The sequence below is a fragment of the Chenopodium quinoa genome, unplaced genomic scaffold (genome assembly GCF_001683475.1).
Source record: "Chenopodium quinoa cultivar QQ74 unplaced genomic scaffold, ASM168347v1, whole genome shotgun sequence".
Taxonomy (NCBI): domain Eukaryota; kingdom Viridiplantae; phylum Streptophyta; class Magnoliopsida; order Caryophyllales; family Amaranthaceae; genus Chenopodium; species Chenopodium quinoa.
The window spans coordinates 2,473,949-2,495,278 of record NW_018744092.1 but is presented as its reverse complement, the minus strand read 5'-3'; the positions used below and the strand labels follow the sequence as shown (position 1 = coordinate 2,495,278).

At 35.4% G+C, this 21,330-nt stretch overlaps 2 protein-coding genes, 1 long non-coding RNA gene and 1 pseudogene across 3 annotated transcripts; 2 read left to right on the top strand and 2 right to left on the bottom strand.

Annotated features, from left to right (window-relative positions):
- Nucleotides 1-2,133: 2,133 nt before the first annotated feature.
- On the bottom strand, nt 2,134-2,544 carry LOC110691712 (uncharacterized mitochondrial protein AtMg00300-like). The gene has a single exon (XM_021868646.1). The coding sequence runs from the start codon at nt 2,542-2,544 to the stop codon at nt 2,134-2,136; it is 411 nt and encodes a 136-aa protein (XP_021724338.1).
- Nucleotides 2,545-11,172: 8,628 nt separating this feature from the next.
- Nucleotides 11,173-12,587, top strand: LOC110691711 (annotated as a pseudogene).
- A 358-nt stretch (nt 12,588-12,945) lies between these two features.
- LOC110692057 (anthranilate N-benzoyltransferase protein 2-like) lies at nt 12,946-13,909 on the top strand. The gene has a single exon (XM_021869046.1). The coding sequence runs from the start codon at nt 12,970-12,972 to the stop codon at nt 13,612-13,614; it is 645 nt and encodes a 214-aa protein (XP_021724738.1). The 5' UTR covers nt 12,946-12,969; the 3' UTR covers nt 13,615-13,909.
- Nucleotides 13,910-16,608: 2,699 nt separating this feature from the next.
- On the bottom strand, nt 16,609-20,669 carry LOC110691837. Its single transcript, XR_002505350.1, has 5 exons — nt 20,309-20,669; nt 19,220-19,325; nt 18,995-19,098; nt 18,126-18,233; nt 16,609-16,976 (listed from the first exon to the last, which is right to left on the bottom strand). It is a non-coding gene; the product is annotated as an uncharacterized LOC110691837 (long non-coding RNA).
- Between the last annotated feature and the right edge of the window lie 661 nt (nt 20,670-21,330).

Sequence of the window (21,330 nt, the reverse complement as noted above, 5' to 3'; positions counted from 1 at the left end):
GGAGTTTGCTCTTCCAGCTAATGGTAGTGCCACCAATGGTATACATATACCCCGAAGTGCTCTTGCTTGAATCATAACATCCTCCAAAATCGGCATCAACAAGACCTTCCAAAACAACTCCATTTCTCCCAAAGCAAAGAGCCATACTTGAACTACCCAACAAATACCTCAAAAGTCATTCACGGCTTCCCAATGTCTCTCACCCGAATTTGACATGAACCTACTCACAACTCCCACTGCGTGAGCAATATCGGGCCTAGTGCAAACCATAGCATACATCATGCTACCAACGGCCGAATTATAAGGAAAAATGGCCATCTTGTCCTTCTCTTCCCTTGTCTTAGGAAAATCCTCCTTGGTCGAGCTCACTTGAAAGAGGTGAACTTTGAGGCTTTGCAACAATCATGTTAAATATTTTAAGCACCATCTTGACATACTCCTCTTGAGATAACTTCAACACACCCGTTGAAATATCCCTAGAAATTCTCATGCCAAGTATTTGCATAGCCTCACCCAAGTCTTTCATCTAAAATCTTCTTGAAAACTTCTTTTTCAAATCATTGACAATTTGCATACTAGTTCCTACAATCAACATATCATCAACATACAAAAGTAAATAGATATAGCCATTGTCATACCTTTGAAAGTAGCAACAATGATCACCTTCCGCTCTCACAAAACCATTTCCTAGCAAGAAATTGTCAAACTTCTTGTACCATTGTCTCGGAGCTTGTTTCAACCCATATAGACTCTATTTAAGCTTGCACACCAAGTTCTCTTGACCCGGAACTTGAAACCCTTCCAGTTGCTTCATGTAGATTTCCTCCTCCAAATCTCCATGTAAAAACGCGGTTTTTACATCCATTTGCTCAAGAAATAAGTCTTCCGAAGCCACTATAGCCAACAAGATCCTTATAGTGGTCAACTTCACAACCGGAGCAAAGATCTCATGATAATCAATGCCCTTCTTTTGTGAAAAACCTTTCACCACAAGTCTTGCTTTGTACCTAATTGTACCATCCGACTCTTCTTTCTTTTGAAATATCCACTTGCACAAAAGTGCTCTCTTGCCCTTAGGCAACTCAACCAACACCCAAGTGTTTTTCTTCTCCAATGAAGACTTCTCATCTTCCATTGCTTGCTCCCACTTCAACGAGTCACCCATGCCCATTGCCTCTTGATAACATTCCGGCTCACCAGAATCCGTCAACAACAAATAATGCAAGGATGGAAAATATCGGTTTGGTGGCTTGATTGGTCTTGATTATCTCCTCACCGTTGGTGGTGTAGAAGTCTCTCCTTGAACCACAACGGGATCACCCATAACTACTCGTTCATCTGTCTCCAAATGATCATCATCATCCGAATCAATAGAATCTGAATCCACCGGAACATGAACACCATGTTGAGGAAATGCTTGTTGAATTGGCACTCCAACTTCTACCTGTTCTACCTCTTTTCCACTTCTAACTTTACCATCTAGATCAACAAATTCCCACTCATCTCCAATTTATTCTTTCTCAACGGATTTCCCACAAAAGTTATCCTTGTACAAGGACCTCTAATCAAAAGTGATGTCAGACCACAATGTCTAACAATCTTTCGATTCTTAGGATCCCACAATCTATAACCATATTTCTCATATCCATACCCGATGAAGTAACATTTGATAGCCTTTGGGTCTGGCTTATCTCTTTTCTCAGATTGCAAATAGGCCACACAACCAAAGATCTTCAAGTGAGTGTAGGACACCTCCTTACCACTCCACTCCTCCTCCGGTATCTTGAATTCCATGGGCACCGAAGGTCCACAATTTATGAAGTAAGCCGTGGTACTAACGGCATCCGCCCAAAAGCACTTTGGGAGGCCCGCAAACAACCTCATACACCTTGCCCTCACAAGTAAAGTCCTACTCATCCGCTCCGCTATCCCGTTTTGGCGAGGTTTACCAGGAACGGTCCTCTCTAAAACAATGTCATGCTCCTTACAAATGTTCTTTTAAGCTTCCAACTCATACTCTCCTCCATTGCCGGGCTTGATTGCTTTAATCTTCTTGCCCGAAGCATTTTCAACCTTCGCCTTCCAAGTCTTGAACTTCTCATACACTTCTGACTTGTGCTTCATGAAATACACTCATAATTTCCGGGTTGAATCATCAATGAAAGTAACAAAGTAGTGAGAACCACCAAGAGACTTGATGGGGTATGGGCCCCAAACATCTGTGTGCACAAGTTCTAGCTTCTCCTTCTTCAAGGACCGTTCGGTTATTGTGAAAGACACCTTCTTTTGCTTGCCAAAAACACATGTCTCACAAAATTTCATGTCGATTGATTTCAACTCCGACAACTTACCCTTTGAAGCTAGCATTTTCATCCCTTTCTCACTCATGTGACCAAGCCGAGTATGCCAAAGCTTAGTCTCATCATTTGCGGTTGTAGCAATCGTGCTTGTGCACTCTAAGGTAGTGTACAAAGTACCGGTCTTCGTGCCCCGAGCCACCACCATAGCTCCCTTCGACACCTTCCAAGTACCCTCACCAAACATGGTTCTACAACCGCTTGAGTCGAGTTGACCCACCAAAATCAAATTTTTCCTAAGCTTAGGTATGTACCAAGCTTCCATGAGCTCCCACTTGAAGTCTTGATCATGACATCTCCCTTCCCCACAATATCCAACGGTTCATCATCCGTAATGTACACATTTCCAAACTTACCACTCTTGAAGTTTTTGAAAATCTCCTTACATGGAGAAAAATGAAATGAAGCTCCCGAATCAAGGATCCAAGACTCAATGGGACTATCAGCGCTCAAGATCAATGCATCACCAATTTCATCGCTTGATGCCAAGCTAACCGATGAACTAGCATCATTGTGGTTCTTGTGGTTTGAACTACCCTTCTTGGGATTAGAACATTCCCTCTTTGTATTCCTTTTCACATCACAATCCCAACACACAATGTTCACCTTCCCCTTCGACTTACTTCTCCCTCTAGACTTCAATATTCATATTTGAGCACCTCTTTGTTGTCTTCCACGTCCCCTACCTTCACTAGAATAAGCACCACCTGATGACTCACCCGAGTTCTTCCTTCTCAAGCTCTCACTTAAGATTAACTCCCTCACATCATCACACTTCAACTTCGACTTTCTAGAAGAGTTGCTAATGGCAGCTACAACGGTATCCCAACTTCTAGGCAACGATGACAACAAAATCAAAGCCCTCACCTCATCATTAAACTTGATCTCAACCGAAGCTAGTTGAGAGATTATCGAATTAAATTCATTTATGTATTTAGGGGCGGAACCACAATCATTCATCTCAATTTCAAACAAACAACGCATCAAGAACACCTTGTTCATAGCCGATCGCTTCTCATACATATTGGACAACGCTTTAATCACACCAACCGTCGTTGTCACATCTTTAACATTGTAAGCAACACTATTAGCCAATGTCAATCTAATCACTACTAGAGGTTGTCTATCCAAACTTTCCACTCATCTTCCTTCATACCCGATGGCTTACTAGTAAGGGGAAATTATAGGTTCTTTTGATACAAATAGTCCTCTATTTGCATTTTCCAAAACCCAAAGTCCTTCCCATCAAACTTCTCAATTTACAACTTACCTTCCTCCATTGCAAATCAAACACACAAAGTTCACAATAGGTTTTCAACAACAAATAATGAAACTTGACACCCAAGATTCAAACTTTGAACACCTAAAGACTCAAACTTTGTAACTCAATCACAAATTCAAGTTTAACACAAACCCTAAATCACTAAAACACCAAAGATTCAACCTGACTCTGATACCAATTGTAAGGACTAAGGGCTCAAACTAATTGAAATCAACCCAATACAATGAAGAACAAGCAAGCACAACAACTAAAAACAACCATGAAGAAATTAAATTAAAGCAAGTAAGAGGGAGATAATGTTACTGTGGAAAACTTGAGAACCGGGAGAAAAAACCCACCCTTGCACTATGGAGTAGTATTGATGATGAATGAAATTGAGAATTACAAGTATGAATTGTATGGAATTCAAATGCTCCTCACAAACTCTAACACACCCTCACTTAGTGTTTAATGTTTGTGTATATCTAATAAAAAGGCTTAGTAATAGTATATATAGTCTAGGAGTACAAAGAAGAATCAATGGACAAGATTAAATCGCAGCCTATATCGAAAGAAATCAGGGGCTAGAACAGCGCAAAGGAGGTTCGACCGAACCTACCCAGAGTTCAGTCGAACTTGGTGTGGTTTGGTCAGACTCCTCCCTAGTTCGACCGAACCTGCTCTAGTTTTTAACTAGCTGCAGGTTCTGCCTCAATTACATGGTTCGACCAAACATATCACAAGTTTGGTCGAACCTATATGATAAAGGAGCTTCTTTGCATTACACCTTATGCCTCCATGCATTGATGCATCTCCACACTAATCCTAACAAAGTCCACTTATGTTTTGAGCTCCTTTTTTACTCTTCCTAAGTCAGTTCAAGTGTGTTAGAGATATGTGATATCGGAAAATATATGTGTGGATTATGAATGGAGTGTAACCTTCATGGATCAAATCCTTGTTGCCTTTCGGTTTGTCCCTTTTCGTGGTTGTCTTTAATGATCCATGAATGATTTACAAGTTCCTTAAAAACTTGTTGGCGGATCTCTACTTTTTGTCCCTATCGTCATATATCAAATCCAACTACCTATGATTGCCAAGCATATTCACCTATGCTCCACGTAGGCAACTTAGTCTTAATAGAACAAAAGCCACGCATGATCATCAAGTGATCAATACAAAACAATATCAAGTCTTTTTTTTTATAAAAAAAAAAAAAAAAAAAAAAAAAAACATTTAGTTTTGATTAAATGTTCATCGATCCCGCTGGTGGGTATAATTTTCTAACCTACCAATCTGCTCTTAATACCATGACAAATTTAGGAGAAAAGAGTTAATAGAATGACTTGATTTTTTTTTTAACAGGTCTTGATTATTATTCATCAATAGGTAGAGTATTTATACAAAACCTAAGCTTATGAGATAGGAAATAATTTTCCTAAAAGATACAATATCATAACCATATATCCTATAAATATATTCACTAAATATCTTAACATAAATAATACTAAATATATTATTCTCCTAATTATATCTACGGACGGTGGCGGACCCAGGATTTTCAAATTGGGGGGACGGATTATGGATATAATATAATTTGACAAAAATCTTAACAAAACAAAAAAAAACTCAAACACACAAATTGGTCATTACTTAATTTTAAAATTTCAAAATACAAAAAATACTTAGTCATACAATTCAAAATGATGAAAAAACTACATAAATTTTAAATTAAAATTACACTTGCATCCTTCGAGTCTTCATATTTTGAAAGCGACCAGTAATTTTTTCATCGGAAACTTGTAAGAAGACATCCTTCTTAATAAAAGTAACCAAATAATCATTTATAAGTTGATCACCCATGTTACTACGTTTATGTCAATACGAGTATGTCATATTTAAAGCCAACAGAAAGCAAGCTAAACCAATAAACTAGACTTGTTGAAAGCTGACCAAAGAATATGGCAAAAATAAAGATTTTCTTTTCTAATTTACTCAATAAGATAAAGGAAAAATTACCAATCTAGCTTAATTATCAAACAATGTTCCATATTAGACGCGTGGCAAAACTATTTACCAAACTAAGTCTAAGGGTAAAACGCCATCCATGGTAGCGCTTTACCCCTGCCAAATTTTTTAAAAAAACATTTCAGTTAGGGGTAAAACGCTACCCTGGATGGCGTTTTACCCCTAACTGAAATATAAAAAAAAAAATCGAAGGGTAAAACGCCAATGTGGAGGGCGTCTTTGTCTTCTTCATAAAACACTAACCACGCTGGAGTTTTTGCATATGGGTAAAACGCCAACCACGCTGGAGTTTTTGCATTGGGTACAAACTGCTACTTCACTTCAGTTTATTTCATTGTTCTTCAGTCAGGGGTAAAACGCCATCCACGATAGCGCTTTACCCCTAACTGAAATGTTTTGAAAAAAAAATTGCCAAAGGGTAAAACGCTACCCTGGATGACGTTTTACCCTCAAGCTCAGTTTGGTAAGTAGTTTTGTCACGCGTCTAATATAGAGTATAATTTCTTAATGAAGCTCCCTTTGATAATTTTTCCTAAGATAAAAGAATTAAAAAAGTAGACCACCATCCATAAAAAAGCCGAGAAACTCAACTCCCCAAATAAAAAACTAATCCATTACATTTTCCAATCCCACAAAAACAGATAAACTCTCACTTTCTCTCTCCTCCTCACTCTCTTTCTGTTTCTTTATCTCTCTTCCCCCAACTTCTTCAATGGCGGCATCAACAACATCAACAATCATATAAGAAACTCAATTAAAAAACCAGACATTTTACTCAACTTACTTGGGGGTTAGTTTTGCAGTGTTCTTGTCATTCTTACCAAATAATACAATTTTTTTTTTAAATTGGAGGGACAGTTGTCCCTCCATGTCACTTAATTGGCTCCGCTAGTGTCTACGGAAAATATATCCGATAATTCATATCTCTGACAATGTGTTTAGACATTTACTTAAATGAGCATTAGATAAAAGTTTTCTTGTCATCATCAAAACGCTATGAGGTCAACAAAAAAGAAACGGATGGCAAACTCGACTTTAACATGGTCTTTTCGAATCTACCCCGAACATTTAGAAAAATTGCAGGTTTAATTAAAATAAAATAAAAAATAAAAAACTCCACCTAATTATCGTCCCGGTATAACATGAGTTACATGACCACCCATTTCAACCAAAGCCAAACTCTTCCTATTTTTTGTTGAGGGAGCCCCATTTCCTCATTATGGAAAACACTTTTGTTTCTCATAATGGCATTTTGGAAAATAATGTGATGTTTTTTACTGGTGGGGACCGTGTGTGCGTCATGAGTGGGAGCTCCAAATCTTGATACATATCTCATGAGAAACAAAACTTGTTTCTCACAATGAGAAACGGAGAATTACCCTTTTTTGTTTTCTTCAGAATTAATCTTTTGACTTCAGTTTTCAAATTTCTAAATCAAATTAAACTCTCTTAGTAGTTATCTCTCTCTTAATAATTATCTCTCTCTATAAAACCCTAATTCACTTAATACTACTATTTGTTAGGCAAGATTGAAGGGGTAATTTATTTACAATTCTGTTGTCCATTCGGTTGATATCAACAACTAAATTATTTATTTCTAATTTATATCAGTATCAAGATCATTTAATACCAACAAAAAAAAATTACAATTTACAATTTATTTATTTATTTATTTTTTTAAATCATTTCAAAAGGTGGGAAAAAAAAGCTATTGGAAACACTGCCACCCAAATTAAAGTTCTTTGGCGAAGAATTCTTGCATTGGAGGCTTGAAGCTATGTGTTAAATGTTGGTCAAGGCTGCAAATAATAATAATCATAATAATAATGCATTTTCATAATAATGTCGTCCCTTTGCTGGAAATGTTGACAATTCGATAAATTTTGCTGGTGGTATTTAACGATTTGCTTATTAATAATGGTTCTTTTAAAAATTATTCGAAGCCCAACTTTTGTAATTAGAATTGTTAGAACATGGCCTTCAAATTGTTGTATTCGGATCTGACGGATGGAGTATCATTCACCTCCCATATCTGGTAATACATCATCTAATAAATAACAAATTTGGTCAACGGCGGAGATTTAAATATTGGATTAGTGTTCCTCATTACTAGTATAATTCATTAATTCCTCTTTTATTTTATTTTCTTTTTCTTTTTCGCCTTTTCGTTTTTTTGAAAGGGTATGCCACTAAGTTATTCCAAAAAAATTTCCATATGAAATTCGTCATTTTTTTTAATCATAATATTTATAGTTTCATGCTGGCGTTGCATGTTCGTCGAATATTATCACATTCTAACAGAAATGATATCGATTTCTATTTTTTTAAAACAAATGATATTGATCTACAAGTACAAACAACTTCAATTTTTTTTTATTTTTTTTAATTGCATGATTTGTGATTTCATTTTTGTCAAATGTATTCTTTTCAGTCAGTCCATAGTTAAACATAGTGACTGGACTGGCTGCCATCGATTTTATCGATGGTAAGCCACAAATTCTTCTTCAATTTAATGTCTTTTGCTAATAATAATCGGTTCCTCCATGAATGTAGGGTTTAATCGATTCCCTCATGGTGGTTAGTATTGTTTATTTGTTTGTTTTTCCATGTGTGCAAGGATACACATTTGAAAGATTTTTCTTGCAAATTTGTGAAATTGCATGTCTGATGAGATAGGATTGCAAGTTTAAAAGATCCGTCTTGCAAATTTGTGAAATTGCATGTTTGATGAGATAGGGTTGCAAATTTGAAAGATTCTTGCAAATTTGCCGATTTTTATAACCAATTAAGTACCATTACCTTTGCGACTATACATCAATGGAGCTCCGTCAAGAACGATGCAAAAATATCTAAAATTATTCAGTGATGCCATTAGTTTAAGGGTATTTAATACTTGTATTGAGAATTTATATCTCTTAAGGGATTATTGTAAGTGTCAAGTGTCTCTTACTCTACTATTTAATGAAATCACCCCTCCCTATTCCATTCAAAAAATGCATTACTTTCAGGGGCAGTTTGGTTGGGGGTATTCAACAAAGAGAATGGGAATCAACGGGAATCATTCCCTTTATTGTTGTTTGTTAGGCCACTTTTTCATTCCCCTTTACCCCCTTCATTCCCCCAAATCCCTCTAAGTTAATTCCCCACCCCCAAGCCTTTTCCATTCCCTTTCCTTAGCCAGCATTACACCACCATGCCTACACCAGCCAACACCCTTCTACCCTACCCCCACCGCATAACCACCACCCAGCCACCTCACCGCTTTTCCCCCGGCCATCGCCGTCCCTTCTCCGCCACTCGCCGACCTCCGATAAGCTCGCACCTCACTCGAAAATCTTCCCCAACCCCTCGTCAAAACTCACTGCCCTTGTTTGCACCTCCCTCACCCCTTGCCGGGGGTTGTCACACCTCCCTCATCCCTCAAAAACCTTCCCCGACCCCTCGTCGGCCATCATTTCCCCGGCCTGTTAGGATTGAGCAAAATTCGAATAGAAGAAAAATTAGGGTATTGATGATTGGGGTTTTCTGGGGTTTGGAGCTTGGAATTGACGGCAATGGCTGGTTCAGAGGAGAAGGAAAGGTGAAAGGGATTAGGGGAAGGTTTTCCGGGGAGGGGGAGATATTTTCGGGGGAGGGGAGGTGGTGTATGAGGGTCTAACGTGGTGTATCTTTTCAATTTATTGGTTTGATCTTATCTCATGTTTTGAATCAATTGATGTGCTGTTATATTTTTCTTAAAAAGTATTTTCGAGAACCTAATAACATTATCTTAATAAATAAGTAATTCCAATTATTTGACAACATGGATTATGAAAAGTTATTTAAGGTTCCTCAAAAGAAAAAAAGAAAAAAAAATGGAGATATGGTCTATTTAGTGATAAGTTTTTAAAATAGAGTAATATGGCATAACAGTTACCTATGTTTAAATTAGTTCAAATTATTTTTACTTATCAAATACTCATTAAAATTATTTCCATTGATACAATCCAGAAATTGACTTTTCCCAACAATAATAGAGTAAATATGACATAGCATTAGCCTATGTCTGTCATCATTATGATAACCAGGACATATACAAATTATACAGAACCAACAATAATAGATCAATGAGCCTTGCCCCTCGTTTGTACCAAAGAAAAAACAAAATAATAATAATAATAATAATAATAATAATAATAATAATAATAATAATAATAATAAATAAATAAATAAAACGGTGAAAATATAATCTTGCAGGCTTCCATCATTTTATGTAAATCAATCGTTGATCGTGCCAGTTGATAAATTGCATAATAAAACCCGCCCTCTTGCAAAATTAACACTTATGACTGAATTGACTTCTTAATTATGATCATTGTTCATTGCGTGGGACATTAGATGAGTTTATATAAGATTTAAAAAATACTGGATTTAAATTGGTGATACATAACTTAATGTTTTAGATAAATAATTGATAAATAATGAACAATTTTTTCTTTGCTGGAAAAAGAATATATTTTTAATTTAAATGATTTTTTTTCTTATTTTTTATATCTAATCAAAAACTGATACTTTTTTTTTTTTTGAGAAAACTGATATTTTCTTTATTGAACTTGATATCATTTTTTTTATTAGTATTTCATATAAAATATTTTTTAATAATCACTTGTCATATTTTCATTATTTTTTTTATGAAATCCAATTTTTTTTTAAATATCAATTAAATGTGAATTTCATTTTTTAAGTTTAATAGTATTTTTTTTATATACAAAATAAAATAAATTGTTTCTTTTCTCTTAGATAAAACTTTCAATTCATAATAAATTTAAAATTTAATTTTAATCTTACGTGGTGCTTTAAAATAATAATCATACGTGGCATAATCCTACACGTAACGCTCTAAAAATACTAATCCTACATGACACTCTAATAATATTTATAAAATTAAAATCCTAGGTGGCTCTCTAATAATGTGTGTGTGTGTGTGTATATATATATATATATTAGATTGGTCAAACTTATTAAAATAATAATAATTTTGAAAACTATTAACAAAATAGTGGAAACAAAAATCAATGTCAAATGAGCCCTTAATTATTGTATCTGTTTTTTTTTTTTTTTAAATCATACACAATTATTTACATTTTTTCTTACTTTATTCAACTTTTTCTTATACACACCCACCAACTCACCACTTTCAATCCAATTTTCTTAATTTGTATGCAAATAATAAGTGTTAAGAAATTTCGGCTTAAGAGGTCGTAAGAAGTCATAGTACAGTATAACATTATTATTATTATTATTGTTGTTGTTGTTGTTGTTGTTGTTGTTGTTGTTGTTGTTGTTGTTGTTGTTGTTGTTGTTGTTGTTGTTGTTGTTGTTGTTGTTGTTGTTATTATTATTATTACGTAGTATTGCTATTATTAATTTTTTTTTGAAAGAAGTCCTAAAGGATATTAAGTTTCATTAAATAAAGTCATACGACCTCTACAATTGACAATTAACAATAATGAAAACAGATTTAACAAAATCAAACAAGAATTTATCGAAGAAGGGCTAAGAATCCAAACACATAGATATAACACGCACTTCGGCAGATACTTGATTCGTTGCCTTATATAACCTTTTGAGTGGATCCGTCACCGCTTCATGAATTTGGGAGAAAGAAATTCTTGTGCTGATTTCGTAACCCGAATCCGAGCCATAATCAATCGTAGCCCCGCATAACTAGAGACCCTATTAAGCATAAATAAAACCTTGTATTTCGAAAGAGGTCGAAAAAACCTTGTTTGAATGAGATAAACCCTTTCTTTCGAGAAAGACATTATTATAACCTAAAATACACAAAAAAAATAAAAAAAAATAAAAAAAAATGAAAAAGAAATAAAGATTGGGCTTTCCACTGGTGAAATCCGATGAAAACTCCTTCAAAATTAACAATGAAGGCTAGAGTTTAGGAGAGAGAAGAGGGAGAAGAGAGAGAGTTTAGGAGAGAGAAGTATTATTAATATTAAAGTGAGTGGTTTTTTTTTTTTTTTTCTCCGTGTGAATATGTAACTCCGAAAAAGTCCATCTTTGAAGCATTAGAACATCATCCTACATTCCTACCAACTCATTTGAAGTACATTTTTCCTTTTGTTTATCCAAGCTAGAAACTAATAACGATCCAAATCCTAGCAAGATGAGCATCAAAGTGAAGGAATCCACCATGATAACCCCGGCCGAGGCGACCCCTAGTACCCGTCTTTGGCTATCAAAGCTAGACATGATAATATGCACACCTTACTCACATACTAATGTTCTCTTCCTCTATGATTATAATAGCCTTTCTTCTCCTACGCATTTACCTTCATCCAATTTTTTTGACACAAACATTCTCAAGGAGTCTCTTAGTAGAGCCCTAGTGCCATTCTATCCAATGGCAGGCAGATTAATATTCAACCACGAAAATGGTCGATATGAGATCGATTGCAATGCAAAAGGAGCCTTGTTTATCGAGGTGGAATCAACACAAGCTCTTGTCGATTAAGGGGACTATTTGAAGCCAGATTGTCAACTTAGGAAAATGGTGTTCCCAACGTGTGACTACTCCGAGGGGCTTTCGTCGTTCCCTCTTCTACTAGTGCAACTCACCCGCTTTAAATGTGGGAGTGTATGCCTAGGCTTTGCACAATATCATCACGTAGGAGATGGATATTCGCATTTACATTTTATCAATTCATGGGCAAGACTAGCTAAGGGGCTTGACCTCATTGTTCACCCTATCCATGATAGGGCTAGCTATCTTGCTCCTCGCGACCCGCCACAAGTTAAGTTTCAGCGCTTGGAGCATGAGCAAACTTTAGCTCCCAAGGACTTGTTAGGTATGGACGCTATTATACCATTTTATTTTGAAAATTGTTTAGTGGTCGTTTGAAATATGACTATCGTAATGTTTTAATAATTATGTAGATCATGATTGACATATTTTTCTGCAAGTAATTAATTATATTACTTCATTTTTGTTATAAAATATAATTATCAACGTTTTTTTAATTTATGGTTTTTTGAACAATATGTATTTTATGTTGGATTAAAATCTTCAAAAATTATATTTGTATGGTAGATATTAGAATACTAATTAATTGTGTCTAATTTATAGTGTGAAAAAATACATTGCTCATATTGTTTATCATTAAAATAATATGATAGTTATATTTCAAACGATCGCTTTACTTTTTTCACTATTCGTGTACTTTTCATTCTGCGATTATTCATATAATAAGTTTGACCCTATTATTATGATATATATTCTGACATTCAAATCTTAGATGTGTTTTGATACAATATATTATATCAGGTGAGATGGAGACAGAAGAGTGCGTCTTCCAAATCACAAAACAACAAATGAGTACTTTAAAACTACAAGCAACATCACCCGAAGGTACCAGGCTAAGTACATTTGAGGTACAAGCCGGGCATGTGTGGCGCAGTGTATGCAAGGCGCGTGGATTAGCAGATGATGACGACGTCAAACCTTACATACCCATAGATGGACGATCAAGATTGAAGGATAGAACACTGCCACAAAATTATTGCGGCAATATCCTCTTACACGCAGTTTGTGTAGAAAAAGTAAGGGATGTAACCACAAAACCATTATGGTTTGCCGCAACTAAGGTTCGAGAGGCAGTGAAAAAATTGGACGATATAGAGTACTTAAGATCGTCCATTGATTATGTCGAATCACATCCAGATATAGCGGCTATTACTCTTGGGCCTCATACTTTTACTTCCCCAAACCTCACAATTAACTCTTGGGCAAGATTGCCTTGTTTTGAAGCTGATTTTGGGTTGGATGGACCAAAGTTTGTGGAAATTAATGGAATCAAATATGAAGGAATAACATACATTACATCAAGTCCAAATGGGGATGGTAGCTTTTTAGTGGCCATTAAGCTTTTTACCCCTGATATGATACTCTTCAAAAACTACTTTTACAACTTCTAAATAATGTATTACCTTCTCTGTCCCAAAATTTTCGTGCCCGTATTCTATCTTGGGTAGTATTCTAAAATGTTGTGTTTATTTCTAATCTTTCTATTTTTATTTCAAGGAAATTACTTCTATACCCCCTTGTACTTTTCACCTTTTCTTATAATAAACTCTGCTAAATATTTTTTATGCGGATGCAATTGTTCAATACGAATTCCTTGATGAAGATTTTTGGTTTATTAAATTTTTTGTGAGGAATTTTGCGATTTAGCAGAGTTCCTGCCTCCCTTTAGCATATTCAGGAGCGGGCGTGCACCTCAATATGAGTGGGTGCTCCTACACCTTTCACAACAAACTGTATCAGTTGTCAACACCAGGAGCGAGCGCGCAGGAGTCCTCCCCTAATAGTTCGAATCTTTCTCCTTTCTGAAACAGGAGGAACGGGCGCACTTCATCCCTAGGAGCGAGCGCTTGTCCTCTATTATCTTCAATCTGCCTTATTGAAGATAAGAGGAGCGAGCGCTCCTATGTGTTCTGCGCAACACTTTTTGAGGGATTTACCTATGAATTCGGGGAGTATAAATACTACCCCTTTGGTTCATTTTAAGGACATCAGTCTTAGAATAGTTTTTAGCAACTTTCACTTAGTTAGCAACTTAGTTCATTAATTTAGTTGGTAATTTAGTGTAGAAATTCTCAAATCGATCTAATCATTTTGGAAGTAAATTCAAGGTTTATTCTCTAATTTTCAGCAATTGTATTCAACATTGAAGCTTCAGCTTAGTAATTTCATCACTTTTCTCTAGTTAATTTTCTGATTTTTATTTTGATATTGCAATTCAAGTTCTTGAATCTCTTTTGATCTTGTTAAATTATTGTTGCATGTTAGTTTTATCTCTAGTAAATCACTTTTCCCCAATTGTTGAACTACTTAGAACCCTAATTTGTCACTTTGTATGTTACTCACCATGAGTTGTGGGTAGTCCTCTTTGCTGGGGGTTGGGTGAAACTCAACCTAATGGTTAACTAAGTGAGTTTGGGAGAAGTATTGATGATTGTTTTGTGATTAAATTGATTACATGAGATTGCTTGTTAATTCACTTTGATAGGAGTAGCTACCCTTGATTTTTGGGCTTGATGGCATGCTATTCTTGGTTTGACATGGGAATGTGGATTAAGTTTATCATTACTTATTGCAATTCCATTAATTATCTCCTATTGCTAAGCTAATGTGGGATCTAAGTTTAGGAGTGTGAGTTGTATTCTTAATTGCATGAAGTTGGTCTTACATGTAGTCTTTGCTATCTTTTGTCTCTATTTGCTCCAAATTTGCTTGGTTACCACGGTTGAGGGGATCCCATTCCCTAGTGCTTGTAATTACTTGATTGAGAAACCATAGCTTGTTTGTCTAATCGACGAACCCCCGAACAACCAAAGTCTTCGAACTAGCTTGCGTGTTAAGATCATTAGCAATTATATCCCGTTCCTTGTGGACCGAACTCTTACTTATCATTGTGCTTGGTTTGTGAGATGTTTGTTAATAAATGTGTTTGAATGAGTGTGGAATGTGCCACTGTTCTAGCAGCCATCAAAATGGTGTCGTTGCCGGGGAGCGGTGTTGTTAATTGCTAAGTGATTGGTTGAGTCTAGTTCACCATAAAAGGAAAAAAATACAAAAAGAGTTTGTTTCTTTTTGGATACACTTGAAGCCTTGTTACTAATTGCAATTGTTAGGATCCAGAGATTGAACGAACTTATAGAAGAAGGAGAGCCGGCTCTAGGCCCTTCACTACTTTCTCAACTAAGGAGTTCAATTTCGAGGAACAACAAGAACAAATGGGTGAACCACCACCACCACCACAAAGACCTTTGAAGGAGTTGGGAACTCCAGGAGCTTATAGAGCTTCAAGTGGGATTGTTCCTCCAACAACCCCAGCCACTGATTTTGAGATTCAGCCCGCGATGATAAATTTGATAGAAAGGAGGCAATTTAGTGGAGCAAAGCACGAGAGCCCCCTTGCACACTTGAACGAGTTTGAGAAATATTGCAATACGATCAAGGTGAACGATGTCTCTTAAGAGTTTGTGAGATTAAAGCTTTTTCCTTTCTTCCTAATAGGAAGAGCTCTTAAGTGGCTTGAGAAGGAGGTAAGACCCAATTCTTTAAGAACTTGGGATGAAGTGACCACGGTTTTTCTAGGAAGGTTCTACTCTCCAAAGAAAACAGTCGAGGCAAAAGCATTGATCCATGGCTTTAGGCAAAGAGCTAGTGAAACCTTGTATGAGGCATGTGAAAGGTACAAGGAGTATCAAAGGGAGTGTCCTCACCATGGTATTCCCACCTACCAAGTGTTTCAAATTTTCTATAGAGGCCTGAGCCCCCAAGGTAAGACTAGTTTGGATGTGGGACACTAGTGGAAAATATGCTATTAGTAACTGCCAAAAAGTGGCTTTTAGCAACTGGCTTGTGGGGCTGCTGTTGCAGGGGCTACAAATGAGAATAATATTTGCAACTGGCACATGTTCACTGCTAATAGTCATTATTTGCAATTGGCATAGTTAGTAGCCCGTTGCAAATACTTCTTTTTTATGTTATAAAAACGAATTATTTACAACTGGTCATGGTTTTGCCCGCTAATAATACTGATTATTTGCAGCTGGCGTTAAACTAGGCCAGTTATTCGTAACTGGCCTAGTTTTAGGCCCGTTGCTAATAATGATTATTTGCAGCTGGCATTTAACTATGCCAGTTGCGAATAATATTTTTTATATAAATTTACGTGTCATTCGTAACTGGCCTAGTTTAGGCCCGTTGCTAATATTGCTTATTTGCATTTGGCATTTTACTTAGGCAAGTTGCAAATATATAAATATAATTATATTTTTTTTTATTGCAAAAAAAATAGTAAAACCTCACGTGAACCACCATAGATATAATAACCATTTGCCATCACAAAACTAATAATCAAGAAACAGTAATTTTTACAAAAAAAAATTGACAGAGTTTCCTTTGTAATTTCCTTTGTAATTTGAACTAATTCCCCCAATCAATTTGGGGATAATAATCAATCATCAACCTGTCAAATTACAATACGTCGTCCTTGTAATCATACATCAAACCTGTCAAAATTTGACATTGTTTCCTTTGTAATTTGAACTAATCCAACATCGTCTTAATAACCAGTTATCTTCACAATCACCAAAAAAAAAAATCTCAAATAAATATTAAAAGTTGAGTACACATTTCCATCTTAAAAATCTAAATAAAACTAAGATTAATCTTTCAATATATATTTATTTCTAAAGAACCTGGACCATTGCTCCCAAATTTCATTGAGCTCACCATCATTGTATGATGCATCTCTTCCCATGTATACCTTAATAAAAAATTAGAAATTAGGCAAAATGTTAGTCAAAGTAAATACGTAATACAATATACATACTACAATTTCATTGAGCTTATGGACAACTTTTTTTTTTAAACAAAACAAAGGAGATATATTATAATAAAGCCCTCAAAACAAGGCAAACATTATAGTAGCATCAATAAAGTTTGAGCAAAAAGAGATGCTAGGACTAAGATACTTAAAATAGTTCCATGGGAATAACATACTACCTAGCTAGTGCAGTCATAATTAAAACAGAAGCCGAAGATACTTAATATATTACAAGAGATTGAAATAGAATGGAAGACAAAAGATGGGCAAAACAAGCACAACATCAAGAATCATAGCAGCAGGGGCTTGAATCGCATTCAGAGCTTCCATTTGGGCATCAAACAGGTCCTTGATGAACTCCAAAACAGTCAAGTGATCTTTATGGCCAACTGCCATCTCAATCCCAAGAACACAATGGTTAATGCTACTGTGCTATCTTTGTTAGTATTTATATGGACTGCTAGCACTTATGTAATTGTCATATGAGTAGTCTAACTCTGATAAAAGTTCAGACTGCTAGCATAGAACTTTTACCAGAGTTAGAATTCAGACTGACCATATAAATTCAGGCTGCTCGGTATCAAACTAAACAGAATTAGAATTCTGACTGACCGTATAAATTCAGACTGCTTGGATAGAACTAACCAGAGTTAGAATTCAAACTTAGAGCAGTCCAACTCTGGTAAAAGTTCAGATGCTAGCAGCAGTGTGTTCTGACAATTAAGCAATGCAGAATCACTAGAAAGGGTAGTTGACAGTCATGAGAATGATGAGGGAAAGCTAGAGAAATTGGAGAAACAACCACATTCAGTAACACTACCTTAAGATACTGAACAATAGGGGGAAGGGAGGAAGTAGGCTGTTATTGAGTCTACATTAGGGGGGGGGGGTGGGGGAACGAGTATGAGAAAAAGGTTTAAGCACTTCAAGAAACAGCCACAATCCACTAAGATGCAGAGACAATCAACAAAGTAAAGCAAGTAACAATCAAGAAGCATAGCAGCACAACAAAGATAAAAACATATGAGATTGTTTGCACCCAACTGTCCTTTTAAACATATATTCATTAAAAGGGGTAAATTGACTGACCTCGTGAAAATCCTTTTATCCTTTTTTTCAGCAACAGAAATTCTCCCGGGGCATAGAAAGGTGATATTAGATAGCTGAAATAACGAGATATACTCGTCAAATAGATACCTACATATGAAAAAGCAGAAAAATTAAAATAGTTAGCACATTTTTTTTTTAGATAATATAGCAAATTAAAATAATAAAGTAAAATGAGTATAGGAGGTTTACGATATGCTTATTTCATTCATCCTTTTTGCCTCAAAAAGTTAATTAAAAAAAGCTTCAAAAGTTTTGGTAGCTCCCTATTTCACCCTATTGCTTTGATCAACCCCTGACTATGAAGTTAGTTGATATGAAGGCTATTCATCCTTTTGTAGATGGGCAAGCAAAGCCATATATACAACCTTATTTTATTTTATTAATTGTAACAACATAACAAACTTTTTTTTAGGGGCATAAGCAAATGCAAAAACAAAGGGGAAAAATATAAAGAGGAGATCACATTAGAAAAATCAAAGATTTCCCTTTTCGATATTCATCATATTAAGTAAGTATATTCTAGAATCTTTGCCTATCTTCTACGGTCAACATTTAGCATTAGTAGTGGGAGTAATTAAACAATGCTTGTTGATCTTTCTTTTGATCATCCAAACCTTTTATCCCAGACACACAAATAAACACGCTTAAGCACTTTCCCATGTAAACATTTAGTTAACATCCATAGCTATGTAACTGATAAAAATAGAACAGAGAAAAATCATTACACGCAACAATTTGTCAGAAGATAATGATTGAAGAAAATAAAATTTCACCATACCATTTCAAGGAATATTTATACATTTTTGCAAGTCGGGATCAAGGATATAATGCACTAGAGCAATTGTTACCTCTCCTGACATTGCTTGCCTATCCGACCAGGCCACCTCTTTGCAATGACAGACCAGCTCCTGCAACCATGCTTCTGAACCATCTCAATGATACAATCATCCTCCTAAAAGATTTTAGATAAGCCAATCAAACACAATATTTATAGGCATCAACAATATCAACCAGCACAATATCGAATCTCTAGAAGCAGCTTCTAGTGACAGAGTTTAAATTGTTTAATTCACCTCCTTTGTCCAAGGTCATTTAACCAGTTCGGGATTAAGAACTTTTTGCCACTGATGTAGGCATTGCACATCCGTCCTTCCCAGAAAATGCTCAGTTGTAGGATTACTAGGATATTCAAAGATACAATAAATAAACAACTTATAAACAACTACAAGAACTTTATAGTTAATAAACAACTATAAAAATGCTCAGCTGTAGGATATTCAAATATACAATCAATAAACATAAACAACATCGATGGATCAGCCTCAACCCATAATTTGAATGGATATTTCAATACTTAAAGAACAAAAAAAAAACCAAAAAAAAAAGAAACACTTCCTCAAATGGCAAACTAAAGTAAAACCGTTGTTAAATAATAATGTATATACCCAAGTTACACCAAAACTCAACCCTCACCCTACCCATACACACACAGCGCCACGAACATAGTTACTCACATAAACGGCATATATGGAATACAAGAAATGGTTGGATGAGTAAATCATCTAAAATATGAAAGTTTAATTTTGAAATTAAGGAATATGACATTACTACTTAAGATATGTCATATATATACCATACCTTATAAACACACTACAAATTAATTCCCCATCTTAAATACTCCTTTAACCTATTAAAAATCAGCCTGTGCAGGTTCTGGGTAGCCTGAAGCAAATCATGGAATTACTCTTCTCAACAAAAATCGAGCATTTTAGCATCTTTAAAATACTGAATGTAAGATCGTTATCAGTCAAAGTTCAAAATACTCCACAATAATCGTCATAAATCATAAATTGAGCCTAAAATTACATAATATCAATATAGTTCAGTAGATCCAGCAACTCAAATCACAATCAATCAAAGACAACTGAACCAAATATTTCACATCCAAAACTAATTTACCATCAACAACACTAAATCAAGGAGAATATCATCAAATCAACTTCAACTATCAACAAATTTGAATTTCAAAACCATATCAATGAAAAAAATATATCCGAATAATAAATTAAAAAAAAAATTGAATCTGCGAAAAAAGTCCTAAATTGTCGAATTGAAGGAACTCCAAACAACCAAATTCCAGAAAAAATAAATTAAAAAAATACCCTTTGAATTGAGTATGTCGAATTGAAGGTTCAATCTGACGACTAGGCTGACACGCCTACCACCACCATCTATGAGATCAAAAGGCGCTTCAATGGAGAATTCAGAGTACGGCTTGGTCGGCTTCAATAGAGAAAAGAGGATTCAGAGGACGACTACAATCTATTGCAGCATGAAATTAGGGTTCGATCCTACTTGAAGTGTAAAAAAAAAAATTAGGGTTTCGTTCTTTGATTCTTGAGCAAAAATGGATGAAACGGCTGAGTAAGTTCAGCGACCATGGAAGAGGGCTGAGTGAAGTTTAACGGGATTTCTGATTTTTTAGATGAGAGAGAAGGCGGGTGGATCCAAATTATATTCATTCTCTTGTTTTAGCACCTGGCCTTTCAAAGCTCAGTTACAAATAATTTGGTCAAATTTTGATTGACCTGGTATTTGTAGCAGACATATAAAAGGTCAGTTGCGGGTAAATAATTTAATTTTAAAATAATTATTATTAGTAGCGGGCATTGTTTTGCCAGCTGCGAATGTTATAGTAATTGCAACTGGCATCAAATAGGCCAGTTGCTAATATAAATTTTTACCTTTACACTTCAAGTATTAGCAGCGCTCATTACTACGCCAGTTGCTAATGACATAGTATTTGTAACTAACATTATTTTAGCTAGTTACAAATAGTGTTTTAGTAGCTAACATATATAATGTCAGTTGCTAATAGGGTGCTGCTAATAGCAATTTTTCCACTAGTGGGCATCTCAAATCGCCAACCTTAGAAAGGAGATGACATCAATCAAAGCCAAGCTTGAATCTCCCTCTTCACACCAAGCACATACCTCCCAATTTAAGGGGAGAGGTATGAATTATAATCCTTCTACTTCTACTTCTAATAAAATGCCTAGTGGGTGTCTCTTTTGTGATAAATGTGGCTCTTATGATCATGATACCTCTTCTTGCACTTATGATTCCCAACCTCAACCCCAATATTAGGATGATAACAAACTTGAAAATGAACATGTCAATTCTT

Bases quoted from the DNA above. Each gene is read 5' to 3' on its own strand.
- LOC110691712 (XM_021868646.1), bottom strand. From the start codon at position 2,544: ATGTTTGGTGAGGGTACTTGGAAGGTGTCGAAGGGAGCTATGGTGGTG.
- LOC110692057 (XM_021869046.1), top strand. From the start codon at position 12,970: ATGGAGACAGAAGAGTGCGTCTTCCAAATCACAAAACAACAAATGAGT.